This window comes from Schistocerca gregaria, chromosome 2 (genome assembly GCF_023897955.1).
Source record: "Schistocerca gregaria isolate iqSchGreg1 chromosome 2, iqSchGreg1.2, whole genome shotgun sequence".
In the NCBI taxonomy this organism is placed as follows: domain Eukaryota; kingdom Metazoa; phylum Arthropoda; class Insecta; order Orthoptera; family Acrididae; genus Schistocerca; species Schistocerca gregaria.
Window position 1 is genome coordinate 264,617,134 of NC_064921.1, and position 21,707 is coordinate 264,638,840.

At 38.8% G+C, this 21,707-nt stretch overlaps 1 protein-coding gene across 1 annotated transcript in view; it reads left to right on the top strand.

Annotated features, from left to right (window-relative positions):
• The first annotated feature begins 944 nt into the window (after positions 1–944).
• The window catches only part of LOC126336841 (glutamate--cysteine ligase catalytic subunit), a 107,614-nt gene continuing 86,851 nt past the window's right edge, over positions 945–21,707 (top strand). The window contains exons 1-4 of the mRNA XM_050000922.1: positions 945–1,463; positions 1,583–1,692; positions 1,773–1,958; positions 17,185–17,357. Coding sequence (XP_049856879.1) covers positions 1,314–1,463; positions 1,583–1,692; positions 1,773–1,958; positions 17,185–17,357 — 619 coding nt within the window. The 5' untranslated portion in view covers positions 945–1,313. The remainder of the gene's footprint in view (positions 1,464–1,582; positions 1,693–1,772; positions 1,959–17,184; positions 17,358–21,707) is intronic.

Consider the following 21,707-nt stretch of genomic DNA (forward strand, 5'->3'; position numbering starts at 1 on the left):
TTATAGACGAAATTTCTCTTGAACAATGTTGGATTTCTCTAGAGATTCCGATTTACTTTTCATCAACATTTCTGTTCTGATGCTCTGTTATGATCCTAGCAACGCGTTTCTGTAACCATTCCATGCCGGCTTACGCCTACTTATCGGGGCTCCAAAGGCTGGAACAGAACTCAAGAACAGGTCACACAAAATGTTACACTATTTCCTTCTCTACGTACTTTCAAAGAACCCTAAATCTAAAGGCTCGCGTCCTGTATTCGCCTTCTTTCACGTATTATTCCAGTTAGTATTTTACACCTTGACATTTAAGCGATTTGACAGGCTTCAGAAGTTTGCCACTGAACTTGTAATCAAATCTTATCGGAATCTTTCTCGTTGTTACGGCCATTATCTTGCTGTTTATGAAATGACAGCGGAATGAAAAAGCGAAAGTAGAATCCGTTAAAGTAACTTGTAAGCCTTCGTGAATGTGAATGTTTTCCATTTTTTGGTGTACGGTATTTAAAAGACTCACACAAACTCACTTGCTGTTTAGGGTATGCACGTGTCATGTAACAATAATATACCAGTACAGTAATTCTTTATGGATCATACGTGAACCGTGTGACTCATAGTATCTCGTTTCACCTCTATGCAGATTTATAAAATATGCCCATAGTTCGACATTATGAAAGTTTTTTTTTCTGAAAATTTATTCAACTTTGTGGTACATTGGGTAAACCGCGCAATCAGGCTGTGACACAGCAGATTCTGCCAAGCTTAATAAGATGTTGACACTCAAGCTGTCTACAAGCATCACAATTTTATTCTAATATTGTTGTCCATCACAAATACACCGTCTAATGAAAAATGCGGCTTTTATTTAAGGTAATTCTGGGTCACTGCTCAAATCACGTGAATCTCTACAGTGTAACCATGACTTGCATATTCTAGTTTACAATATGATTCACGGCAACCTTGACTGCAATGTTTGGCCGGCAGTGGAGACGATAAAAAGCAGTGACGCCGTAAAACGACAGTACACACGCTCCGGCTCTGCACTGCGTTTGTAGTCGGTTGCTGTGCGCAGCTCGATAGTCATTTGTATTCCATTTCGTGTTGTGAATGGAAGGACGCAGTGTTTGGGCAGAATTGTATTCTTGCCAAATCGCCGCCTTACGCCATTAATTGCGTCATAGTGATTTGCGTGTGGTTTGATACTACGGCGTGAGCTACGACATTAGGCCACATTTTATTTATTTGTGAATTTTTGGTGCATTGTGTCAAAAATTATTCGTCAAACCTACTTTAGAAGTGCGGAGATTCAGCTGATAATGGGCTTACTGACAGAAGGCAGTCCATTGACTTGGGAAGAAACGAAAGCGTTAGCCGGACATGTGAGAAAACATGGTGTTACGCAATTTATAAATTTATTTCACCGCCTAAAAGATCGTCAGGGTGACATACTAAAATGGGGAGATGAGGTAAATATTGAGCTATACGTAATAATTGTTTTGTTTGAATGTGACGTACAATATTAACAATAATTGGGGTTGACGAATAATCTGATACATCTCATACAATACTTGTCAAAAATCCGCAGGTAGAATACATGATAGTAAAGTTCGATGACGTAAAGAGGGAGGCGAAATTGTCACTTCGTGCTGACGATGTTTTACCGAAATTACAAGAGAAAGAGCACCGTGATCCAACGTAAGCAAATCTTAACTTGGCCAATTCGCCTTCCTACTTTGTAAGACAACTATCACTGAATTTTTTATCTTAAATTTCAGAGGAGTGAAATCGCTATGGAGACCAGAATATGCGGCGTATATGATCGAAGGCACTCCAGGGAAGCCTTATGGTGGTCTTTTAGCTCATTTCAATATTGTTGAAGCCAATATGAGACGTAGACGTGAAGAAGCAGAACAGTATTTGAAAGAAGGGGAAGTCGTAATGTCACTCACAAGTTTTCCAAGGTATTATTTACTCTGTCCATATGTTTGTTTATAGTTACAGTCAAAACGAATTAGCCTTCAAAAATATCCTTCATAGAGTGATGATAGGAGTCATGAGTATTTTAAGAAACTTCTAGTCAAACAGATTATGTGACACTGAAGTATCTATGCTGATAATAAGTGTTCAAAACTAATTTCTGCCTCTATTAGGAGAAAGCAAAACATGCATGTGGAACGATGTTCTAGTTTTAAATATGTTATTAATATAATTTGAAACATATCATGCAACATTATGAGTCTTTGTTATAAGAACACATTAAGGTTCTGTTGGTGGTTGTTAAATATGCTGCTCATTCACTAAAATGTGTGTACACAGTGCTCTGAATTATCATCTTGATGCTGAAGGATCGGTAATTGCTATCCCTTCCCCATAAGTGACCCTAAATAACTTTCTTTTAATTGCAAATGAAGGAAGAGCCATTAACATTAGCTGTTATTTTCCTCACATTGTAATGTGATGAAAGAACTCTCCTGTTTCCTTGCTGTTAACAGCATAGTGAATGGAGAAACAGAATATTGTGCATCAGGGTTGTAAAATACACAAACAGCATATTTGTTGTGGACTGTCCAGAGTATTTTATATCTTGATTCTTAAATATTTAATAGTCATTGAATTTAATATGGGCAATTTTGTTTATTTGTGCAAGGAATACTTGATCAAAAACAAATAGTTGTCACAAGGCAGAAATTAAATATTTCAGCCTGAGCTTTCTCAAAGCTGCACTAACTATGTAGCTTGTGCAGATTGTTGGAAACATTTATCCCCTACATTTTTTTCTGTGTTATTTAACATTCTGCACAGTGTCATACTAAATTAGGTCAAATAGCATGTAATCCTAGAAATGCAAATATCTTTATTTTATTTTTCATAAAGTAGCTCCTATGAAATAGTTGGTAGTAAATGTCTATCTGTTAGTTATTTGAACCAAAGACAAAAGAATTTAGTCAGTCTAGTCCCTTACTTTGGCCTCTTAATGAGTTTTCAATGTCTCCAGTTGCAACTCTGTGCTTAATTAAAACTGTGGTGTGACATGGGCTTGATTGAGTTTTGTTTGCCGAAAACTATCTAATTTCTGCATCTGATAATATGCTATAACAATTTTTGATGACAGACCTAACAAGTCTATAAAATAGAACTGGAAATTGTTTTACCCTGATTTTGATATTGGGTCATTCCATGTCAATTCAACCAATTTGAGAAAATGTTCCAGCTGTAGTCTCAGATTTATCTGAAATTTAGCACAACAATGCTACCAAGTGTGGAACACTCAAGTACAAAATTTTAAGTTCCCCTGCCAATTAGTTCCAGAATTATGGCTTGTGAAAGAAGGTGGTGTGACCCAGAAATTGCAGCCCACATCCAGCAATCTAACATCAGTCTCAAGTTCAGGTCTTAATAACTTTGGAAGTATTCCACACAGTCCAGTGAAATTTTTACAAACCAGGAACATCCACTTAGAGAACACACTCTATGAATCAAAACACCAACAACATATTTCTGAGGAAAAATAAAAAATTGCAAAAGTCATTAAAAAAATGTAATACATTAAAAGGTAGATATTGTAGGTGCCCTCTATGCCAAAAATAATTCACTCAAAAAGGGTATAAATTGGTTTGTGATAGGCTCAATGTGGCCTAAACACACACAGAACTCATCATGTCCATATCAGTCACAAAACCTAAGTTACATGCACAGGAAAAATCAAAAATTTGAAAAATTACCTGAAAAACATGGATTTTCAAAGTGTGGTAGCACAAAAGGGGCAAGTGGTATCCAAGCCACATTTCAAACACTGCATAAGTAGACCATAATATAATATGTGGCAAAATTTCAACATGTTATTGCAAGGCATTTGTGTACAATAAAAGTTGACAGAGATGTATTTGATTACGTTTCTTTTAACACGATTTAGAAAGTAATAGTGATGATGCAGACAGCTTGTTTCAGATAAAGCTGCAGCAATTGTTGGGAACCATTAGGCAACAGAAAGTTAAACAATTGTTGTTTTCAGGGATAGTCATTGTTAAGCAGGAAAAACAAAGGAAACAAGCAACAGTCACAGGTTACTCATGTTTTTAAGATTCTAGTTCAGCCTGGTCAGTACTGTTGTGGAAAGTCAGTGTGGAGGCAGAAGAGTGAACTAGTGGTCCTTTTGTTCAAACAAGTTGCAGTATTGGTAGAGGACAAGCATCTGAAGGTCATAAAACAACATATGGAACAAAATGTGGCATTCACTTTTTATTGTATGATCTGGATGAATCTGACCAAGATTCGTTGCTATGGAGATCCGGGATACACCCTGTGGGCACAAGAAGTACATTTCCAGGAAACTTTAATGTTTGTTATCATCATATGAAAGTGTTTCTGGATAAGTATTCTGTCCTACAAAGAAATTATTTTTATCCATTTCGGATTTATAAGAAGACAGTGAAGTGTAGCCTCCGAGAAATTGATATAAAATCAGTATTGGAAGTGAATCAGTGCATGGGACTTAACATGAAACCAGGACAGAAGTTATGTTCCAGGTGTGTTACACTGCTAAAAATGAAGAATATTCTGATAATTTACATGACAGCGACTAAGAGTATCAGCCACCTACAACCACAGCAGATGAGCAGTTAAATACTTCAGTGACTGCTCTTAGTTTGTCTCCCATGAAGAAACACAAAGTTGCAAAAAGAGACAGGCCCAGCTACGGTAGAAGAAAATTACAAGAAGCTCAAATGGAATTGAAACACAAAAAAACTGACACACTAATGGTGGAAGAGGAGGAACTATCTGCTCCAACGGAACAGAAATCGTGCTAGAAATGCTCTGATTTGGACAAAATTGTGCATGATTTGAAAGAAAAATAAAGTAGCTATTTTACCCTTGCACCTTCCAGCTGGTCTGTTGACTACAATGCAAAGGAATTCAATGTTTCTACATATATGGTAAAGCAAGCTAGGAAAATAAAAGCAACCCAAGGAGTGCTTCCACAACTTCAGCAGGATCAGGGTAAGCAATTGAGTTCAGAAATAAAGGTGCTAGTGTCGGAGTTTTATGAAAATAGTGACTACAACCGAATAACGCCTGGAAAAAAAGCCTATGTAACGGTGAAAATGGGAAATGTACATGTACAAATGCAAAAAAGACTGTTGCTATGCAACATATCAGAACTATATGTAGAATTCAAGGAAAAGTATCACAATACCAAAGTAGGTTTATCATCTTTTTTCAATCTTCGGCCAAAATGGGTTGTGCTTGTAAGTGCAAGGGGCACACACAATGTTTGTGTAAGTGAGACCCATCAAAATGCTAAGCTGATGTTTGCTGCTATCAAGGATTGTGGTCTGGATTACAAAGGTGCAATGAAGCTGCTAGTGTGTGGCATCAGTTCCTACCAGTGCATGATACACAGGTGGAAAAGTGTCCTGGTAAGGCAAATCTTGGAGAACACATGAATAACAAACTGTATGGTGAACTCCTTATGGATGATGATGAACTTGTTTCTTATAAACAACGGACACACATGGATCGCACAAGTCTTGAAACAAAAGCAAAGTACAGTGGAAGATTTTGTTGAAATGTGTTGTCAGAAAACAGACAAACTGGCCACACACAGCTTCACAGCAACAGCACAATCGGCTTATCTCTTGTTTTGTAAGGATAATTGGAAACAAGATGAAATTATAGTAATACTAGACTTTTCTGAAGATTATGCATTTATAGTTCAAGATGCCATCCGAGGATATCATTGGGACAACAGTCAAGCAACTCTCCTGCCATTTGCGATTTACTATAGAGGTGAATCAGGTAACGTGTCTGTCATGAACCTGTGCGTTTTTAGTGACTGTTTAATTCATAATGCCATTGCAGTTCATGCCCACATTCGCACTGTCATGGCATATGTGAAAAACAAGCTGCCTCACTTACATTTTGGAAATACTTCAGTGGTGGGGCAGCTAGTCAATACAAAAACTGTGAAAATCTCAAGAATTTATGCATGCGTTACCATGATTTTCAGATTCATGCAGACTGGAATTTTTTTTCGCAATAAGTCATGGTAAAAACATGTATAATGGTATTGGTGCTACCGTTAAGCGCATGGCATCAGGAGCTAGTCTGCAGTACCCTACTGAAGGTCACATTCTAACACTTCTTCAATTATTTACCTGGGTACAGAAAAATATCTATGGCTTACAATCATTCTATGTTTCGAAAGATGAGGTGAAATCAGTCGAAGAGTTGCTAAAAAGCAAACTAGAGCACGTTAAAAGTATTGCAGGCACAAGCAGCCATCATCACTTCTCTCCAGCGGACTCTGACAATGTGCAGATGAGCAGAATGTCCCATTATAACTATAGGTTTATGCACAATATGTGTCTTCACAGTGTGTCTGCCACAGGATTCAGAAGCAAAAGCAGCAACATACAACCAAGTTGCTATGTTATTGCTGTTCATGATGACAAATGGTACTTAGGATGTGTTGCAGAGTGCCGTGAAGCAAAAGGTTATGTACTTGTAAACTTCATCACACCAGCAGAACTAGCAAGATCGTTTCATTGGCCATGTTTGGCAGACAGGTTTTGGATTCCTTTTGAACATATTGTTATGACAGTTAAAGTTCCTACCACAGTGTCAGGAAGACAGTACAATTTGCCACTCAATGTACAGAGTACAGTAGCTAAAGTGTGGGAGAACTTTTGTTCGAAGCACAGTCGACTGGTTTTTAGCAATTAAGGTGCAGTAAACATTAATGATAGGTTGTGTTAATCTGTCTGTATGTTGTTGCTTAGTGATTAAACAGTTGTGGGAGAGGATAAGAAGAGGTAGAACAGTTTATGATATGTTTTTAGAAAATTGTGTTGTGGAGCAATGGCCACATCACCAAATACATTTGTCAACTTCCATTGTACGCAAATGTCTTGCAATAACATGCTGAAATTTTGAGATATGCCTATATATTATTATGGTCTACTTATGCAGTGTGTGAAATTCGGCTTTGATACCACTTGCCCTTTTGTGCTACCACACATCAAAAATCCATGTTTTTCAGGTAATTTTTCAAATTTTTGTTTTTTCCTGTGCATGTAACTCAGGTTTTGTGACTGGTATGGACATGATGAGTTCTGTGTGTTTTTAGGCCACATTAAGCTTACCACAAAAAATGTGTACCCTTTTTGAGTGAATTATATTTGGCATAGAGGGCACCTACAATATGTACCTTTTAACGTATTACATTGTTTAATCACATTTTGCAATTTTTTATTTTCCCTCAGGAGTATGTTGTTGGTGTTTTGATTCTTGGTGTGTGTTCTCTAAATGGATGTTACTGAGTTGTAAAAATTTCACTGGACTATGTGGAATAGTTCCAAAGTTATTAAGACCCGAAGTTGGGTCTGAAGATAGATTGCCAGATGCGGGTTGCAATTTCCGGGTCACGGCACCTTCTTTCACAAGTCATAATTCTGGAACTAATTGGCTAGGGAAATGAATACTTTATACACGAGTGTTCCGCACGTGGTAGAATTAGTGTACTGAATTTCAGTCAAATCTGAGACTATGAGCTGGAGCCCCTGGTTGAACTGACATGGAATGACCCTATTTTGTGTCAAACTAGGGATCTGGAGGCATGGAAATTGACTAAAGGTTGATGTTGTGCGCTTTGTTTTATGTTGAAGTGACTTCTGTCTTAAACTCTCCAGCCTTAAAGAGCCTCAGATATCATTCATGTGGTATGAAACATGCAAAATAATACTATGAGTTGTTGTTGATTGTATGATATTTTCATAGCCAATGTACTTAGTACTGAATATGGTTTGAGAAGAAAAAAGCAAAGTTGCTGATGAAGAGTGTATGTAGAAATGATGATAACAATATGTCAAATGTAAGAATTGGAACTGAAATAATTCTCTGATCTAGGAAGCAACATTATGCAGTAAGCTTAAGATCAAAATTGGAAATGAGCATTTGTGAAAGAAATGAAAGAATTGTCTCATCTTGGAAGCACCATGTGTGGCGTTGGTCAAGACAAGAATGATATCTAAAGTAGTTGGCACAGACCAAGAAAACTTTCTTCAATAAGAGCTCTACTCATATCCAGTATGGATATGATTAAGTAGTTTATAAAAGTGTAGATCTGAAGCACAACATTGGGTAAAGAGCAAAATTTGATTGTAGTGGATGGCTTTGACAAATGATGTAGGAAAAATGGGACAAGCCTTAAACAATGTGGCAACTGTAACATAGTATCAGTAGTGATTTTTACAGATCAGTTTCACACAACCAGGCTTTTTGCTTTCAAATTTGTTACTTTTGCCAATTAACAACCAAACTGTCACCTTCCAACCTAACCTCGATCTAGGACTAAGCTACAGATTGGTCTGCTCCACAACCAGGTTTTTTGCTTTAACATTCATCAACCAAGGTCTCTCCACACCAGGAGGAGATGTCGCAGTAGTCAATAGCGTTGCACGATAGGTGAAAGCTGACGACTAATATCAAACATTCATATTGACCCCAGCATTGTGTGGAATTGCAGTGTGAATCATCAGATGCCTGGAATTGGAAGTAGAAGCATCTGAAATGGTGAATGTTAAAAATTAAATGAACAGGTAAAATATGAAATGAAGTAGTACTGAAACAAATAGGTAAAGGAAAAAGTCTATGGGAAAACTTTACCAGAAGAAGGGATTGGTTAGTGGGGCATCTGCCAAGTCATTCAAGATTACGTAACCTGTTTCTAGTGGAAGGAGCAGCCGAGTGGGGGGGGGGGGGGGGGGGGGCATTATGAAAAACTTATTATAGAAGATATTGGATGTAGTTACATAGAAGTGGAAAGATTATTACAAGGGACAGAATTAACCCTGTCGAGGACTTCAGAGAGAGAGGAACAGAATAAAGTATTTCAACATTTAAAAATTTGATACCTGATAACATATTTCGTAAGATATATGATGACCAAGTTATAGTTGAGGCCACAGAAGAATGAACTTTGTAATATTACACTACCATTGGGTACCTTACAGCCAAAAATAAATACAACTACTGATCATGTCAACTCAATTACATTGATTCAGAGATCAGTATGATTTAATAAGATTTTGTGTGTAGCAGCTGCCATCATCCTAAAACTCTTTACTTCATTATCTTGCAAAATTTGAAGAGTAATGTGATTTTGATCATGCTTTGATTCACATGGTATGAAGTATCTCATTAAACTCCGAAGTTGTCAATTTAAGTATTGTGACACTGTTGGAAGACTGCTCCTGTGAGACTGTTGATACAGCCTGCATAAAGAATGATGTTATCAGAAATTTCTCTCTTCGACCACAAGATACGACACACAGCTGAAACTTGCATAGTGTTTCCTTTGATTGCAAACACTGCATATAAAATCTTTTTTTTTTTTTTAATGGGGATTTTTTTTGTATTGAATTCAGATAATGATACATGCTTTGATTAATTTATGTGGCATCAGTACAATAATGCACTTAATATGTAAAGCTTGAAAATTCTTTTATTGTAAGCAAATGTGCAAAAGTTTGGATTACAGGAAAGTGGTGCATCAAGATATGGACAGTATCATAGTCTGTCAGTGTAAAGTATTTAGCTAATCTACAGTATTGTGGAAAAACAATACTTTTGTATCTTGCAGAGGAAACAAAATATTTAGGATATCCGAAAGGAACACAATCACTGGCTGTAGAAATAGATGGAATCTGCAAGTAAAAGTTTTTGGGGCTGTACCAAGTTGTTGTTGAGGTTGTTGAGGTGTTAGTGTCATCGTCTTCAATCTGAGTATTGCATCAATACAGTTCTCCATGCTAGTCTATCCTGTGCAAGCCTCTTCAGCTCTGCAAAACTATTGGAACATACATGCACCTGAACCTGCTTACTGTAGTCGAGCCTATGTTTCCCTCTACAAATAGCCACCTCCTCCTCCTCCCTCCTCCCCTCACCCTTCCTTCTCCCCACATTCTTCTTCCCTCCATAAGAATATTGGCTATTACTTGATATATCAGAATGAAATTCAGTGCCTCTTCATTAGTTATCTCATCCACCTATGTAATCATCAGTATTATTCTCCAGTAGAACATTAAAAAAGCTTCTATTCTCTTCTTGTCTGGTGTATACTATGTCTTGATTAAATTTATATGTTCGTTCATGTGATATTTGAGTAGTCAAATACATCACAACCATCTGTAATCATTTTGATTGTAGTTCTGCTGGGTTTGAGATTTGCAAATGAATCTGAAAGTTAACATGAATGTAACAGTACTTTGTTAAAATGGTTCACTGTATGCTATTGATTTACGAAATTACTTACACAGCTAGTTATGAGGAGGACTACAGTTTGATGTGTAATTTACTGTCAGGTAGTACCTACGCCTTGTGATCAAAGAGAGCTCGGTTGGTCAGTCCTCCTGAAAAGAAGTCTCAGAATCATAGTAACAGGGCATTAGTGCGCCATAACACATTCATTGTAATCAAGTGAAGAGGGGGAACGTTTGAGAAGGTCTCCCCCTTCTGTATTCACAAGGCATTGGAAGGTATTGTTGGATCTCTAAAAAGTGTCAAATGACTTTGTAATGGAACACTTCTAGTCGAAACTGCTAATTCAACCCAAATATGTAAGCTCCTGGGTTGTAAGGCCTTAGGTGACTACCCAGTTGAGTCTGAGTTGCATAACATGCTTAACTTTATTAAGGGTGTGGTTACCTGCTAATGGAGGTGGACTCTACGGAGTTACGTGAAGAATGGAAAAATATGGGTGTGACGGAAGTGCAGAACTATATGAGGAGAGTCAATGGCAAGTTGGAAAAATCGGCAACAGTTAACATTTAGTACTCTGGAATTACCTGAACATATCCGTGCAGGCTATTTTCATCTTAAGGTTCGCCTGTTTGTTCCTAACCCAATGCGGTGTTTCAGATGTCAAAGATTTGGTCATACCACTATGGGATGTAATGGGAGGGCAACATGTTGCAATTTTGGAGGCTCAGCTCACAAATCAGGCAATTCTTGTACACTTCCTCTGAAATGTGTAAACTGCTCCAAGGATCATTCAGTGTGGAGCAGAAAGTGTGTGGTTTACAACGAGGGAAGGAAAATTCAGGAGTTGAAAGTCAAGAGACTTATACCGTATGTTGAATCTAAAAAAGCTTTCAAAGGTATGCAACTTCCAGTTTTTGCTACTTCTTTTGCTTCAGCCCTTAAGATGCCAATCGCCAGGTGTGATGCCTCCACACAAACTCAGACCACAGATTCAAGTACTAGCACTTCGCTTCTCAGTGTATCTGTTGGGGAAATGCTCCACTTGAAACTGAAGTCATTCAGAAGCTGTCAGCAGTGGGCTTACCACGTAAGCCACATACCAGTACCCACCATCAGAAGCCACTAAGCTGTTCCCGTAACCCAGGCAACCACTTACTCCCATCAGTAGAGAAAAACATCCTAAAAAAAAAAAAAAAAAAAAAAAAATAGTTCCAGGTCCAAGAAAGCGGCAGTTAAACCTTCAGATTGGTGACCTTTCTCCCTCTCTGATGGGGTACTATGTTTCGGAGGACATGGACTTAACAATTGGAGGAACTGGAGAGCCTGGAACTGGCTTACGTTCCACCTGACCTCCCTGGTAAATCACCGCCTCTAAGAGAGAGAGAGAGAAAAGAACAACCATCACTAAACAATGGCTTCCACAGGGACTTCTGAATTGCAGTAGAATTTAAATGGATATAACTCACATTTGGAAGAATTACAGCTCCTTGTCCAGGAGAAATGTTTCTGCACCCGTTTACAAGAAATGCATCATAGTCATCAACACACCTGCATTACAGGGTTACCACCCATACAGGAATGATGATACTATTGGGGACAGGGCTAAAGGTGGAGTGGCTGCTTTCATTGATGACAGATACTACTCCTCTCTTGTCCCTCTTACCCCAGCCATGCAAGCAATTGCCTTGAAAGTTTTCGCACTCTTTAATATCACAGTGTGTTGTTCGTAGTTTACACCTAATGATGCTTGGGATGCAGATGCTCTGGCAGATCTCTTCCGGGCACTCTCATGCCCATTCCTCCTTGTGGCAATTTCAATGCACACAATGTGCTGTTGGGCTCGGCTACCTCTTGTTCCAGGGATTGGATGATCAAGCGACTTGTCCATTCTGAGAATATCTTCCTTCTGAATGCGGGTCAGATGACACACTTTTCCACAGCTACAGGGTCTTTTTCAGCCATTGACCTTTGTTTTTGTTCCCCAGCTATTGCAGACTCAGTTCAGTGGGAAGTGGCTCCAGATATTTACATTCTAGTGACCACCTTTCAGTGTGGATTCATCTGCTGACTAGGACTGGGGCTGACAGGAGACCACGTAGATGGATGATTCAAAGGGTAAATTGGTTGCAGTATAGTCGACAGGTTGGTTTTGAACAAAAGGATTGTGCACAGGAGACGGTGGCCCATACCACTTGTGAGATCCAATGGGCTGCCACTAAGTCCCCCCTCCCCCCCCCCCCCATCCCCTCCCCCCCCCCCCAAGCCTAGAAACAACCTCAGGCTTGTACCTTGGCAGTGTGACAACTGTAGATTGGCAATCAGGGCCAGATGAACAGCTCTGCAGAACTTCAAACACTGTACAACTACAGAAAACCTTCATGCCTTCAGATGTGCGAGAGCACATGCGAGGCGAGTGATAAAAGAATGGAAGAGGGCTTCCTTGAGGGAATTCACGACTTCCATTAATCAGTCCACTTCCACTGCGCAAGTTTGAGAATCAATAAGATGGATTTCTGGCAAGGGCAGTACACATCCCCTTACAGCCTTTTTAAGTAATGGGGTTTTTGTGGACATGCCAGAAGATGTGGCTCAGGTTTTAGCTGAACACTTTTTTACTGTTACTACATCATCCACACAAGCTCCTGCTTTTCAGATGTTCCTTAGGACTGCAGAAATGAGGAAGCTCAATTTCTTCTCGCATAATGAGGAAGTCTAAAACCTTCTGTTCTCCATGTGGGAACTGGAATCAGCTTTGTTTGTAGCCAGACACTGCTGCAGGAACTGATGAGATCCATTATGCCATGCTTCATCATCTGTGCCCTGGATTGAAAGGACTTCTCCTCTCGTTTCAGTCTGGTTTGATTTGATGGACAGTACCCCATAACTTGGAAGGAGGCAATATTAATTCCATTCTGGAAACCAGGCAATTACTGTAGCACCCATAACAGTGACCAGTTACCAGAATGTAGCACTTACCAGTTGTGTGGGTAAGACTCTTGAACGCATGGTCAACTGCTGCCTCGTCTGGTTGCTCGAATCTTGAGGTCACCTGAGCCACTCCCAGTGCAGTTTCAGGCCCTATATGTGCTACCTTTCCACCCTTGACAACTTAATTCTACTGGATAGAGTGATACAGGAGTCCTTCTTACACTGGAACCATTTGGTTGTGTGTGTGTGTGTGTGTGTGTGTGTGTGTGTGTGTGTGTGTGTGTGTGTGTGTGTGTGTGTGTGTCCTTTTTTTCTACCTCAAAAAAGTATGCCACTAGTTGGAAGTACTTTCACCAACTTCGGACGCCTGCCACTTCTTATCCAATCCTTTCTTGTGGACTGTCATTTTTGATATTGCGTTGGCGTTGCCTTTTCTGACTGTTGTGTTCAAGAGAATGGGGCCCCCAGGAAGTGTCCTCACATTGTTTGCCATTGCTATCAGTGGCATTTCCTGTGCAGTCAGCAGCCCTGTCAAATGCTCTTTGGTTGTGGATGACTTTGCAATCTTCTACTCTTCCTCTGATATTATAACAACATTGAGGCAGCTACAGCTGACCATTAGGAGGTCGGAAACCTGGGCCAGTACATCTGGTTTTTGTTCTCAACTGAGAAGACTACATGTGTCAATTTTAACTGTGTTCATAAAAGTTTTAACCAACCAGTGCTCACAATGGGGGACAATATTTTACGTTTTCAAGAAATTGTGCACATTTTGGGTTTATTATTTGACTTGAAATTAACTTTTCTCCCACACCTGAAAGACCTACAACGAAGGGCTTCCAGTCATTGAATAATTTGAAATGCCGTAGTGGAAAGACATGGGGAGCGGACAGGTGCCGCTTCCATTTTTATAGAGAGTTTGTTCGATCATGTTTAGATTATGGCAGCATAGTCTGCGGATCAACCCATCGTTCCTACCTAAAGATGTTAGATGATGTCCACCATGAGAGCATTCGGATATCAGCTGGAGCCTTTCGGACCAGCCCAGTTCTGAGTCTGTGTGCAGAGGCTGATGAAGATCACTCTGGATTCGGCGATGTATCCTTTTGGTTCGACAGGCACTGCAAGATCAGTCATTGACATTTAGTGTAGAGGTCCAACCCTTCTTTGAACGGCTGTTCAGGTATCTGCCTCGTGTGACCAAGCCATTTGGGATACATGCCACAGACTGTCTCAAGGATATGGATCTATCAGTCATCTAAATACACAGCCAAGGATGGAATGCATTGCTTCCTTAGTGTCTTCAGAGGCCCAAAGTGATTTTAAACTTGACACAGTACAAGAAAACTTGTACTTCAGATTTTATTTTCACAAAATTGTTTTCATCCATTTTAAGTACGTACCACAGTTTTATTATTGTTTATACAGATGAATCCCAGCAAGAGAATGTCGGTTGTTCTGCTGTTTTTAAAGTGCATCTCCCAGAACAATTTACAAATTATGATATGGAATGATATGGCATTCTAATGGCGCTGGAGAGGGGTCACAGGCATCACAGTACAAGGTTTCTTGTCTGTTCAGACTTGCTTAATGCACTGCAAGCACTTCACCAAATGTATCCAGTAGACCAACTGATGATTTAGCTTATGCATGACTCCTTACAATGGCTCCAGCACAGTGACCAGGAGGTGGTCTTCTGCTGGGTACTTGGCCACATCGGGATACAGGGCAACGACATGGCTGACCATTCTGTGAAGTTTGTAGCGTGTCACTTTCAGTTCAGCATATTGTGGCAACAAGTGTCCTGTATACTGATGTTAGGGCAGCCCTCAGTCTCAATGGAGATCTGCTACCCTCCTCGCAGATACTGATTCCAGTGTTACAAGGGTGGTGAAATTTTGTGGACTGTCAGCGCTCATTCCTAAATTGGTGGGGAAGGGAGGCAGACTTTAATACATTATGAACTGCTCCACATGTGGGGACAGCCTTCGTCCCCACCCATGAGATAAACATGCTGAATTTTTGTCAGGGTGCCAATGACCATGATGTTGAGCACCCCTCACCTCAAATCATCGTCGTCATCATCATCATTATCATGAAAATTAATAACTTATCTTTGAATTAATCTGAATTGCTGCTAGAACGTGATAAATATTGGAAGCCTTTTCACCAAATACTTCTTATAGTGAACCGTTAACTGGCATGTAGTTAATAAAACTTCCTGCTTCAGAACCCTAAAATGAATATATTCAGACTTCACTTGTTCTTTCTTTTTTGACTGTCTTTAAATTGAACAAAATTCTAGTGGGGGAATCAATTTCTTTTCTTTTATACTTTATATGATACATTAGGTTGAAATTGTAATAACATAAAATGTAGTTTTAATTTTTGTTTGAGCCAAAATGATAACCAAAAAATTCAGTTATAGTCACATAGGGTCGCTAACTATATATTTAAGTCCATCTTTTAAATTTAACACAATTAACGGTTTTATTATTTCCTTTTCATACACTCGTCGTGTAGTGTTCTGAATCACTTAAATATTTTGTTCCCCATATGCCTTTGCCTAGTGGTTACCCTATAGAGCAATAATGCAAAAAGCACTTCTGTATGAAGACACCAATTTAGTTTACCAAACAAAAATTGCATGGCCACCGCAGGTGCAAACCTTTTGTCCTATTCTCATCCCAGTAAGTAACTACATGTAATACTCTGCTCAGAGGCGAATCACACTTATTCGACACGGACAAAGAGTTTTGTTTCAGAAGACTTAAACAAACTCTTCTGTACATTGCATTTGAAAAAAAAACCAAAGGCTTCAGAACCATTAAAATAATGTATTTAGTTAAGATATAGAGAAATTTTTCACAATTTGTGGCCATGTATCTACTTTTATATACACTGTTTTGGTCCAGATCTGTGCCAACATCTTGTTTTTGTACTGTCTGCCAGTCACTGCAATTTCTGCAGCCAGATAGGATGTGATTAGCATTATGGCCATGAAACATTATCTCCATATACACATAAAAAATATTACAACATTTGAATTGCACACTTATCATCTTAATAACAATATTCTCTCTGCTCGTGTACATTCCTCGATGTATATGACTCTTGGAGTGAACAGCCCAGAATACACAATATTATGACACATGGTTGACAATGTGGAAGTTCTGGTCTGGCTGTAAGTCATGCACAGATAGCCCAATGGTAAGACAATCGCTCGCGATAAGTGCAAAATCTGGGTTTGAGTCCTGGTCTGGCACAAATTTTGATTGTTGTCATTCCATTCTACAACTGATGGCAGTCCTTATTTGCAATTGCGAATTTATTTGATGTTCGTAGCATATAGGATTTTCTCCCAATCAGTGGTCTATTTTTGGGGCCTCACAACATTAGTGACTTTAGGAAAGTGTTCTGCATCTACTTTTATTGCATATTTTTGCATTAAGGTATTAATTTCAATTTCTGTAAATTGATAAACAGTACATATCATTATATAAATGAAAGAATCTAATCTGACAAGAGAACAACAGATCATTACATAAATGAAAGAATCTAATCTGACAAGAGAACAACAGTTTGGCTACCAAATTGTGATGAAACTGGAACAACTTGAGGGTGCATATTTTAAATACATCTTGCTACAGACACACACAATTTTAAGCATTTAGGACATCTTGCTTAATTATTCACAATCCATGTGTTATGGCATAACAATCTTATATATGTGTAGTCATGACTATAGTGTTTTCAGCTCATAATTTTACTGTGAAGAACTGGGAATATTTGAGACTTTGGCCATAATCAAATACTTTCAGAGGTTACTGTTTGCTACTCAACTCCTATATATAGAATATTTGTTTTTGTCCTCACCATAAGTGAAATGTGTTAACATAAAAATGTATGAACTATTAATCATTTCCAATGTGTGTTTCTTTTCAGTCATGAGTGTTAAATAATTGTTGTTGCTAATAACAGATGACATGTTTTATTTAGGCTGGGTTGCCCAAACTTCACAGATCCTCCGACAGTTCCTACTCCAGACAATGGAGCATCACATTCGCTCTTCTTTCCTGATGATGTAATTTTTCCAGGCCATCCACGATTCAAAACTCTCACAAGAAATATAAGAGAAAGAAGAGGAGAAAAAGTTGCAATTAACTTGCCAAGTAAGTTGCAAATATTGTAGGCAATGATATCTGTAGGCTACTGTTAAAAAATTATGGAGACTCTTTGTAGTATACAGTAAACAACACAGAGACATTTTTAAGTTAATAAGAGAGGTTATGTCTATATTGTATACTACTTAATATTCTATAATGGAATATTTATAATATAAAAAAATTACAATGACATACCAATTCATTACATATTGTTTCTTCTTTGCCTCCTAGCATATACTCCCAACTGATGAACACACAAGGATATCAGAGTCATAGGATCTAATTCTGAATAGGGTTTACAGAGCTTGGAATAACTGTTGTATATGACTAATCAAAGGCTGATGAGAGGAATATCCATATGCTACAGCACCTCAAATATTATTTCATACAGTAATATCTCTCTGAGATTATCAGTTTTGAAAGACATGAAGATTGGCAAATTAAACAAGTTAACAAAAGGCTGGATGTGAATGAAAATAGAACTGGCCAATAGAAATAAACTCCACTTCTTTAACATTTTTGAAATTGTTCTACTTTTTCTTTTTCACTTGAAACCATTTTGGATGAAAATTAATGACATCTGAACTTCTCAGCACAACTTTCTGAAAAGTTCATTTCCATTCTCTGGGAATATGTTAGTGTAATTGATTTCTGTGCTTGCAGCACAAAGTGTTACATAGTTCTAGATCTTCCAAGTGTGCAGTTGTTTTCTTAAGAGTCAGTACAGTTGATCATGCGAAAAAAGGCATGGCATGTGGTTTTATTTCATTTGCTAGGTATTTTTACACAGTTTTTTTTAAAAGTTTGGTGATGGTTATTTCATACAGCAGTTTCTTGTATGTGATTGCTATTTTCATCTTTGCTTTTCACTTTAGAGAGCTGTCCAGTTTTAACTCTTCACCCAAATATTTATTGTTCCTGTACTCTATGCTGCTAAAGGAGTTCATAGAAACAAGGTGGAATAGCAGTGCTGATTTACAGTACTGTGGAAATTAAATGACAGAATGGAAGATTTTTAGAAAATATGAAGAATAAACCTTAATTTGCTCTGTAAGGTTGGCAAGTTTGCCTAATATGTTCTTCAACAGACATTTTATTCAGAAAAAGTTCCTTTTTATCACTCTTCATTGTTTCTTGCATTCACTCCTTTCACTTCTGTTTGCACATCATTGTTGTCATAATCCTTTTCATCACCAGTTGTTTGACATGTATTGCTGGATAAAGAACTTCTAGACTTTTCTTCACATTATGTTTCAACTCTACACATTAAAGCTGCCGTTTTCTGATATTGCCCCCCCCCCCCCCCCCTTTTCCATTAAGTTGTTGTCAGTCTTTGCATATATCTTGGAAGAAAGATGTATCCCATTTAATTTTGTTTAATTACCGTTTAAATTCCACCAACTTGTGTTTGGATTCTAAAGTTCTGTGTTTATTCATCCTAAGTAAAAAGTAGTAGAAGCAACTGTTTTTAAGATTTTTGCAATTGTCTGTGTAAACAGACTCCATGTGGCATGATGCAGGCGCAGAAGTAACTGGGTAAGCCTTACAGTCTGAAGCCATTGTTTAAATTCCCATAGTCCACCACTCTCAATAGTCTTTCAGACACTCTCACAGGAATACTCATCTCCTACGAACTGAAATAGGTCAGCAGGGCATCCAATTAACTTGCCCGTAATATACTATAACCTGAGACAGAAATGATAGCTGTCAGATTTCGGCTTGTTCTGTGTACCTGCATTGCGCATTCTTCAACAGCCAATGAACGTACAATAGTGATCAAAGTGGCCCCGCTGTGAATGACGCAGCTGATGCAAGTGTTAAATGTGATCATAGTAAGTTGTTTAGTGAACATTTTATTCCATTTGTCATGCTTTGTTATGGCTGAGGATGGTGGTAAGTGACAAATTCTACATAAGCACGTGAGAGACATAGTTTGCAGGATTCACACTTTCTGAAAGCACAAAAGTTGTGTATGCACATACTGAAACTGTCACTTGGAGCCAGCAACATTACAATCCCCACCTGCACCTTGACCTGTGGTACCTGTTATCATCATGAGTCGGTCTGTAGCCAGCCAGAGCCCAAGAGTTTGGCAAGATACCAACACCATGCTACACCTTGCAGTCTCAATTGTGCATTGCAATAGTTCTCAATAGATTTACTCAGAATTAGATTTCCTTTGACAATCTTTTGAAGACTATTGCACCAAAGCACTTTACCCTTAGCATTAGCATTTTGCTTTGGCTAGAGTACAATTACTCTGTCCATGGCTCTTGTGTGCTGATGTCAGTCTTAGCCAATGTAGTCAGTGAGAAACACTGAATCAAGTGATTTCTTTTGCTGGAACATATGGATTGATTACATTTGTTTTTGACTCGAATGGAAAAGGCTAGGTGTGCTAACAGTCTTGTAGTGTATCATGAGATGTAGATTAGGTTGGAATGTGACAATTTGGTTGTGAGCTGATAAACCTGAAGAATATAAATGGAGGAAACCTAGATCTGCTGATGCACTAACATCTGTAATCCAAGGCCTCTCTCAGGTCGGTATGTGACAATTTTCTTGTGAGTCGGTATAGCAAACGAATGTCAACATGAAAATAAAGTTGCTGTAATAGATTGATGTGTACTGTAGCTCAAGACACTTGTCTCATTGCAGTAATTCAAACAACAGGAAGTATAGGTTGGAATATCAACAATTATGGAAAAGGTAGCTACCAACTCACTGTAAAGATGACAGGAAGAGTTGCAAGGCACAATGAAAAGACTATTACACATTAAGCTTTCAGCCAAAGCCTTCATCGCAAAACACACACGCATTCACACAAGCAAGCAGACCTCACACATCACCACTATTTCTGGCTGCTCATGCCAGGCTGAAAGTGAAATCCATTGAAGGAAGCAACAATCCCTAGTGGGGCAGGGTAGGGTGATGGGGAAGGGGAAAGAGGAAGCAGTGCTGTATGGCAGAATGTGTAGGAACCAAAGGTGGTAGACAGAGCTACCTGGTGCAGCATCTGGAGGCTGTGGAGCAGGAAGAGAAGGGAGGATGAAAGAAAGGAGAGGAAAGGAAAGCAGCAAAGGAAGGAAAAAGATCAGTGAGTTTGATAGAAAGCATCACACAGTGAGTATGAGGACGTGAGTTGGGACGAGGTGATAGGAGAGATGGGTGGAGGCAGTTGGGTAGAGGATATGGGGAAGGTAGGTTACTGTAGCATGAGGGCGGGATGATTTTGGGAGTGGGGAATTTGTTCTAAAGATAACTCCCATCTGCAGAGTTCAGAAAAACTGGTGGTAGAGGGGAGGATCCAGGTGGCCTGGGTTGTGAAGCAGCCATTAAATCAAGCACATTACAGTCAGCTGCATGTTGTGCAAAATAGTGGCCCACCTTCCTGTTTGCTGAAGCTTGGCAGTGGTCATTTGTCTTTGTGGATAACTGGTTGCTTGTCATACCAATATAAAAAGCTGAGCAATGATTGCAGTAGAGCTGGTACACCACATGGCTGCTTTCAAAGTTGGCCTTTCCTGTGGTGGGGTAAAATAGGCTTGTGCAGGAATGGCCAAATCTTAATGTGTAACGGTCTTTTCATTGTTCCTGTCTGCAACTCAGAATTTGGTCTTAATGGTGAGTAGGAATTTCTCTTTTCCATAATTGTTGATATTGCAATAATTTCCTTGTATGTTTTATTTATAACTTGCCAAAAATTCTGACAGTGTAGTTGAGTTTTAATCTAATAGGAAACTATACCAACTAATTATATCCATGACCCATTGGAAATTGAGCAAGAATTCTGATTGGCTACTGACTTGTGAATCATATTCAGTTCCCATCCTTCATAATATGAACTGTTACCAATATCAGCATGCAACCCAATGGTTGTGGACACTGAAGGTGCACTTTTATCTTTTGGTTCTTGCAGTAAAGCCCTGTTTCTAGCAACTGGACCTGTTAATGGTGTGCTTCTGGGTGTTCAGAGTAGTTGTTTCCATTTTATACAAAATATTTCATTGTCCGATCCTGTCATTGTCTTCAGGTGCTGTTGTGTGCCCACTATTGGAGCACACACAACAGTGCAGCATATGGCACTTGCAAGGATGACTGGTTTGGTCGTTGTAATATTGTGCATAAAATGGAAACAATTAGGAATCGCACAATGAATCACACAGAGAAAATCTGAGAGGTCACAACTGGACATTTTGTCAGTAAAGTTATTCATTGACTGTAGATGCCTTTACTATTTAAGTAATACTGAAAGGTATCATCGAGAGAGAGAGAGAGAGAGAGAGAGAGAGAGAGAGAGAGAGAGAGAGAGAGAGAGAGAGAGATTCTATCAACTAGAAAATCGGTAGTGCTTAA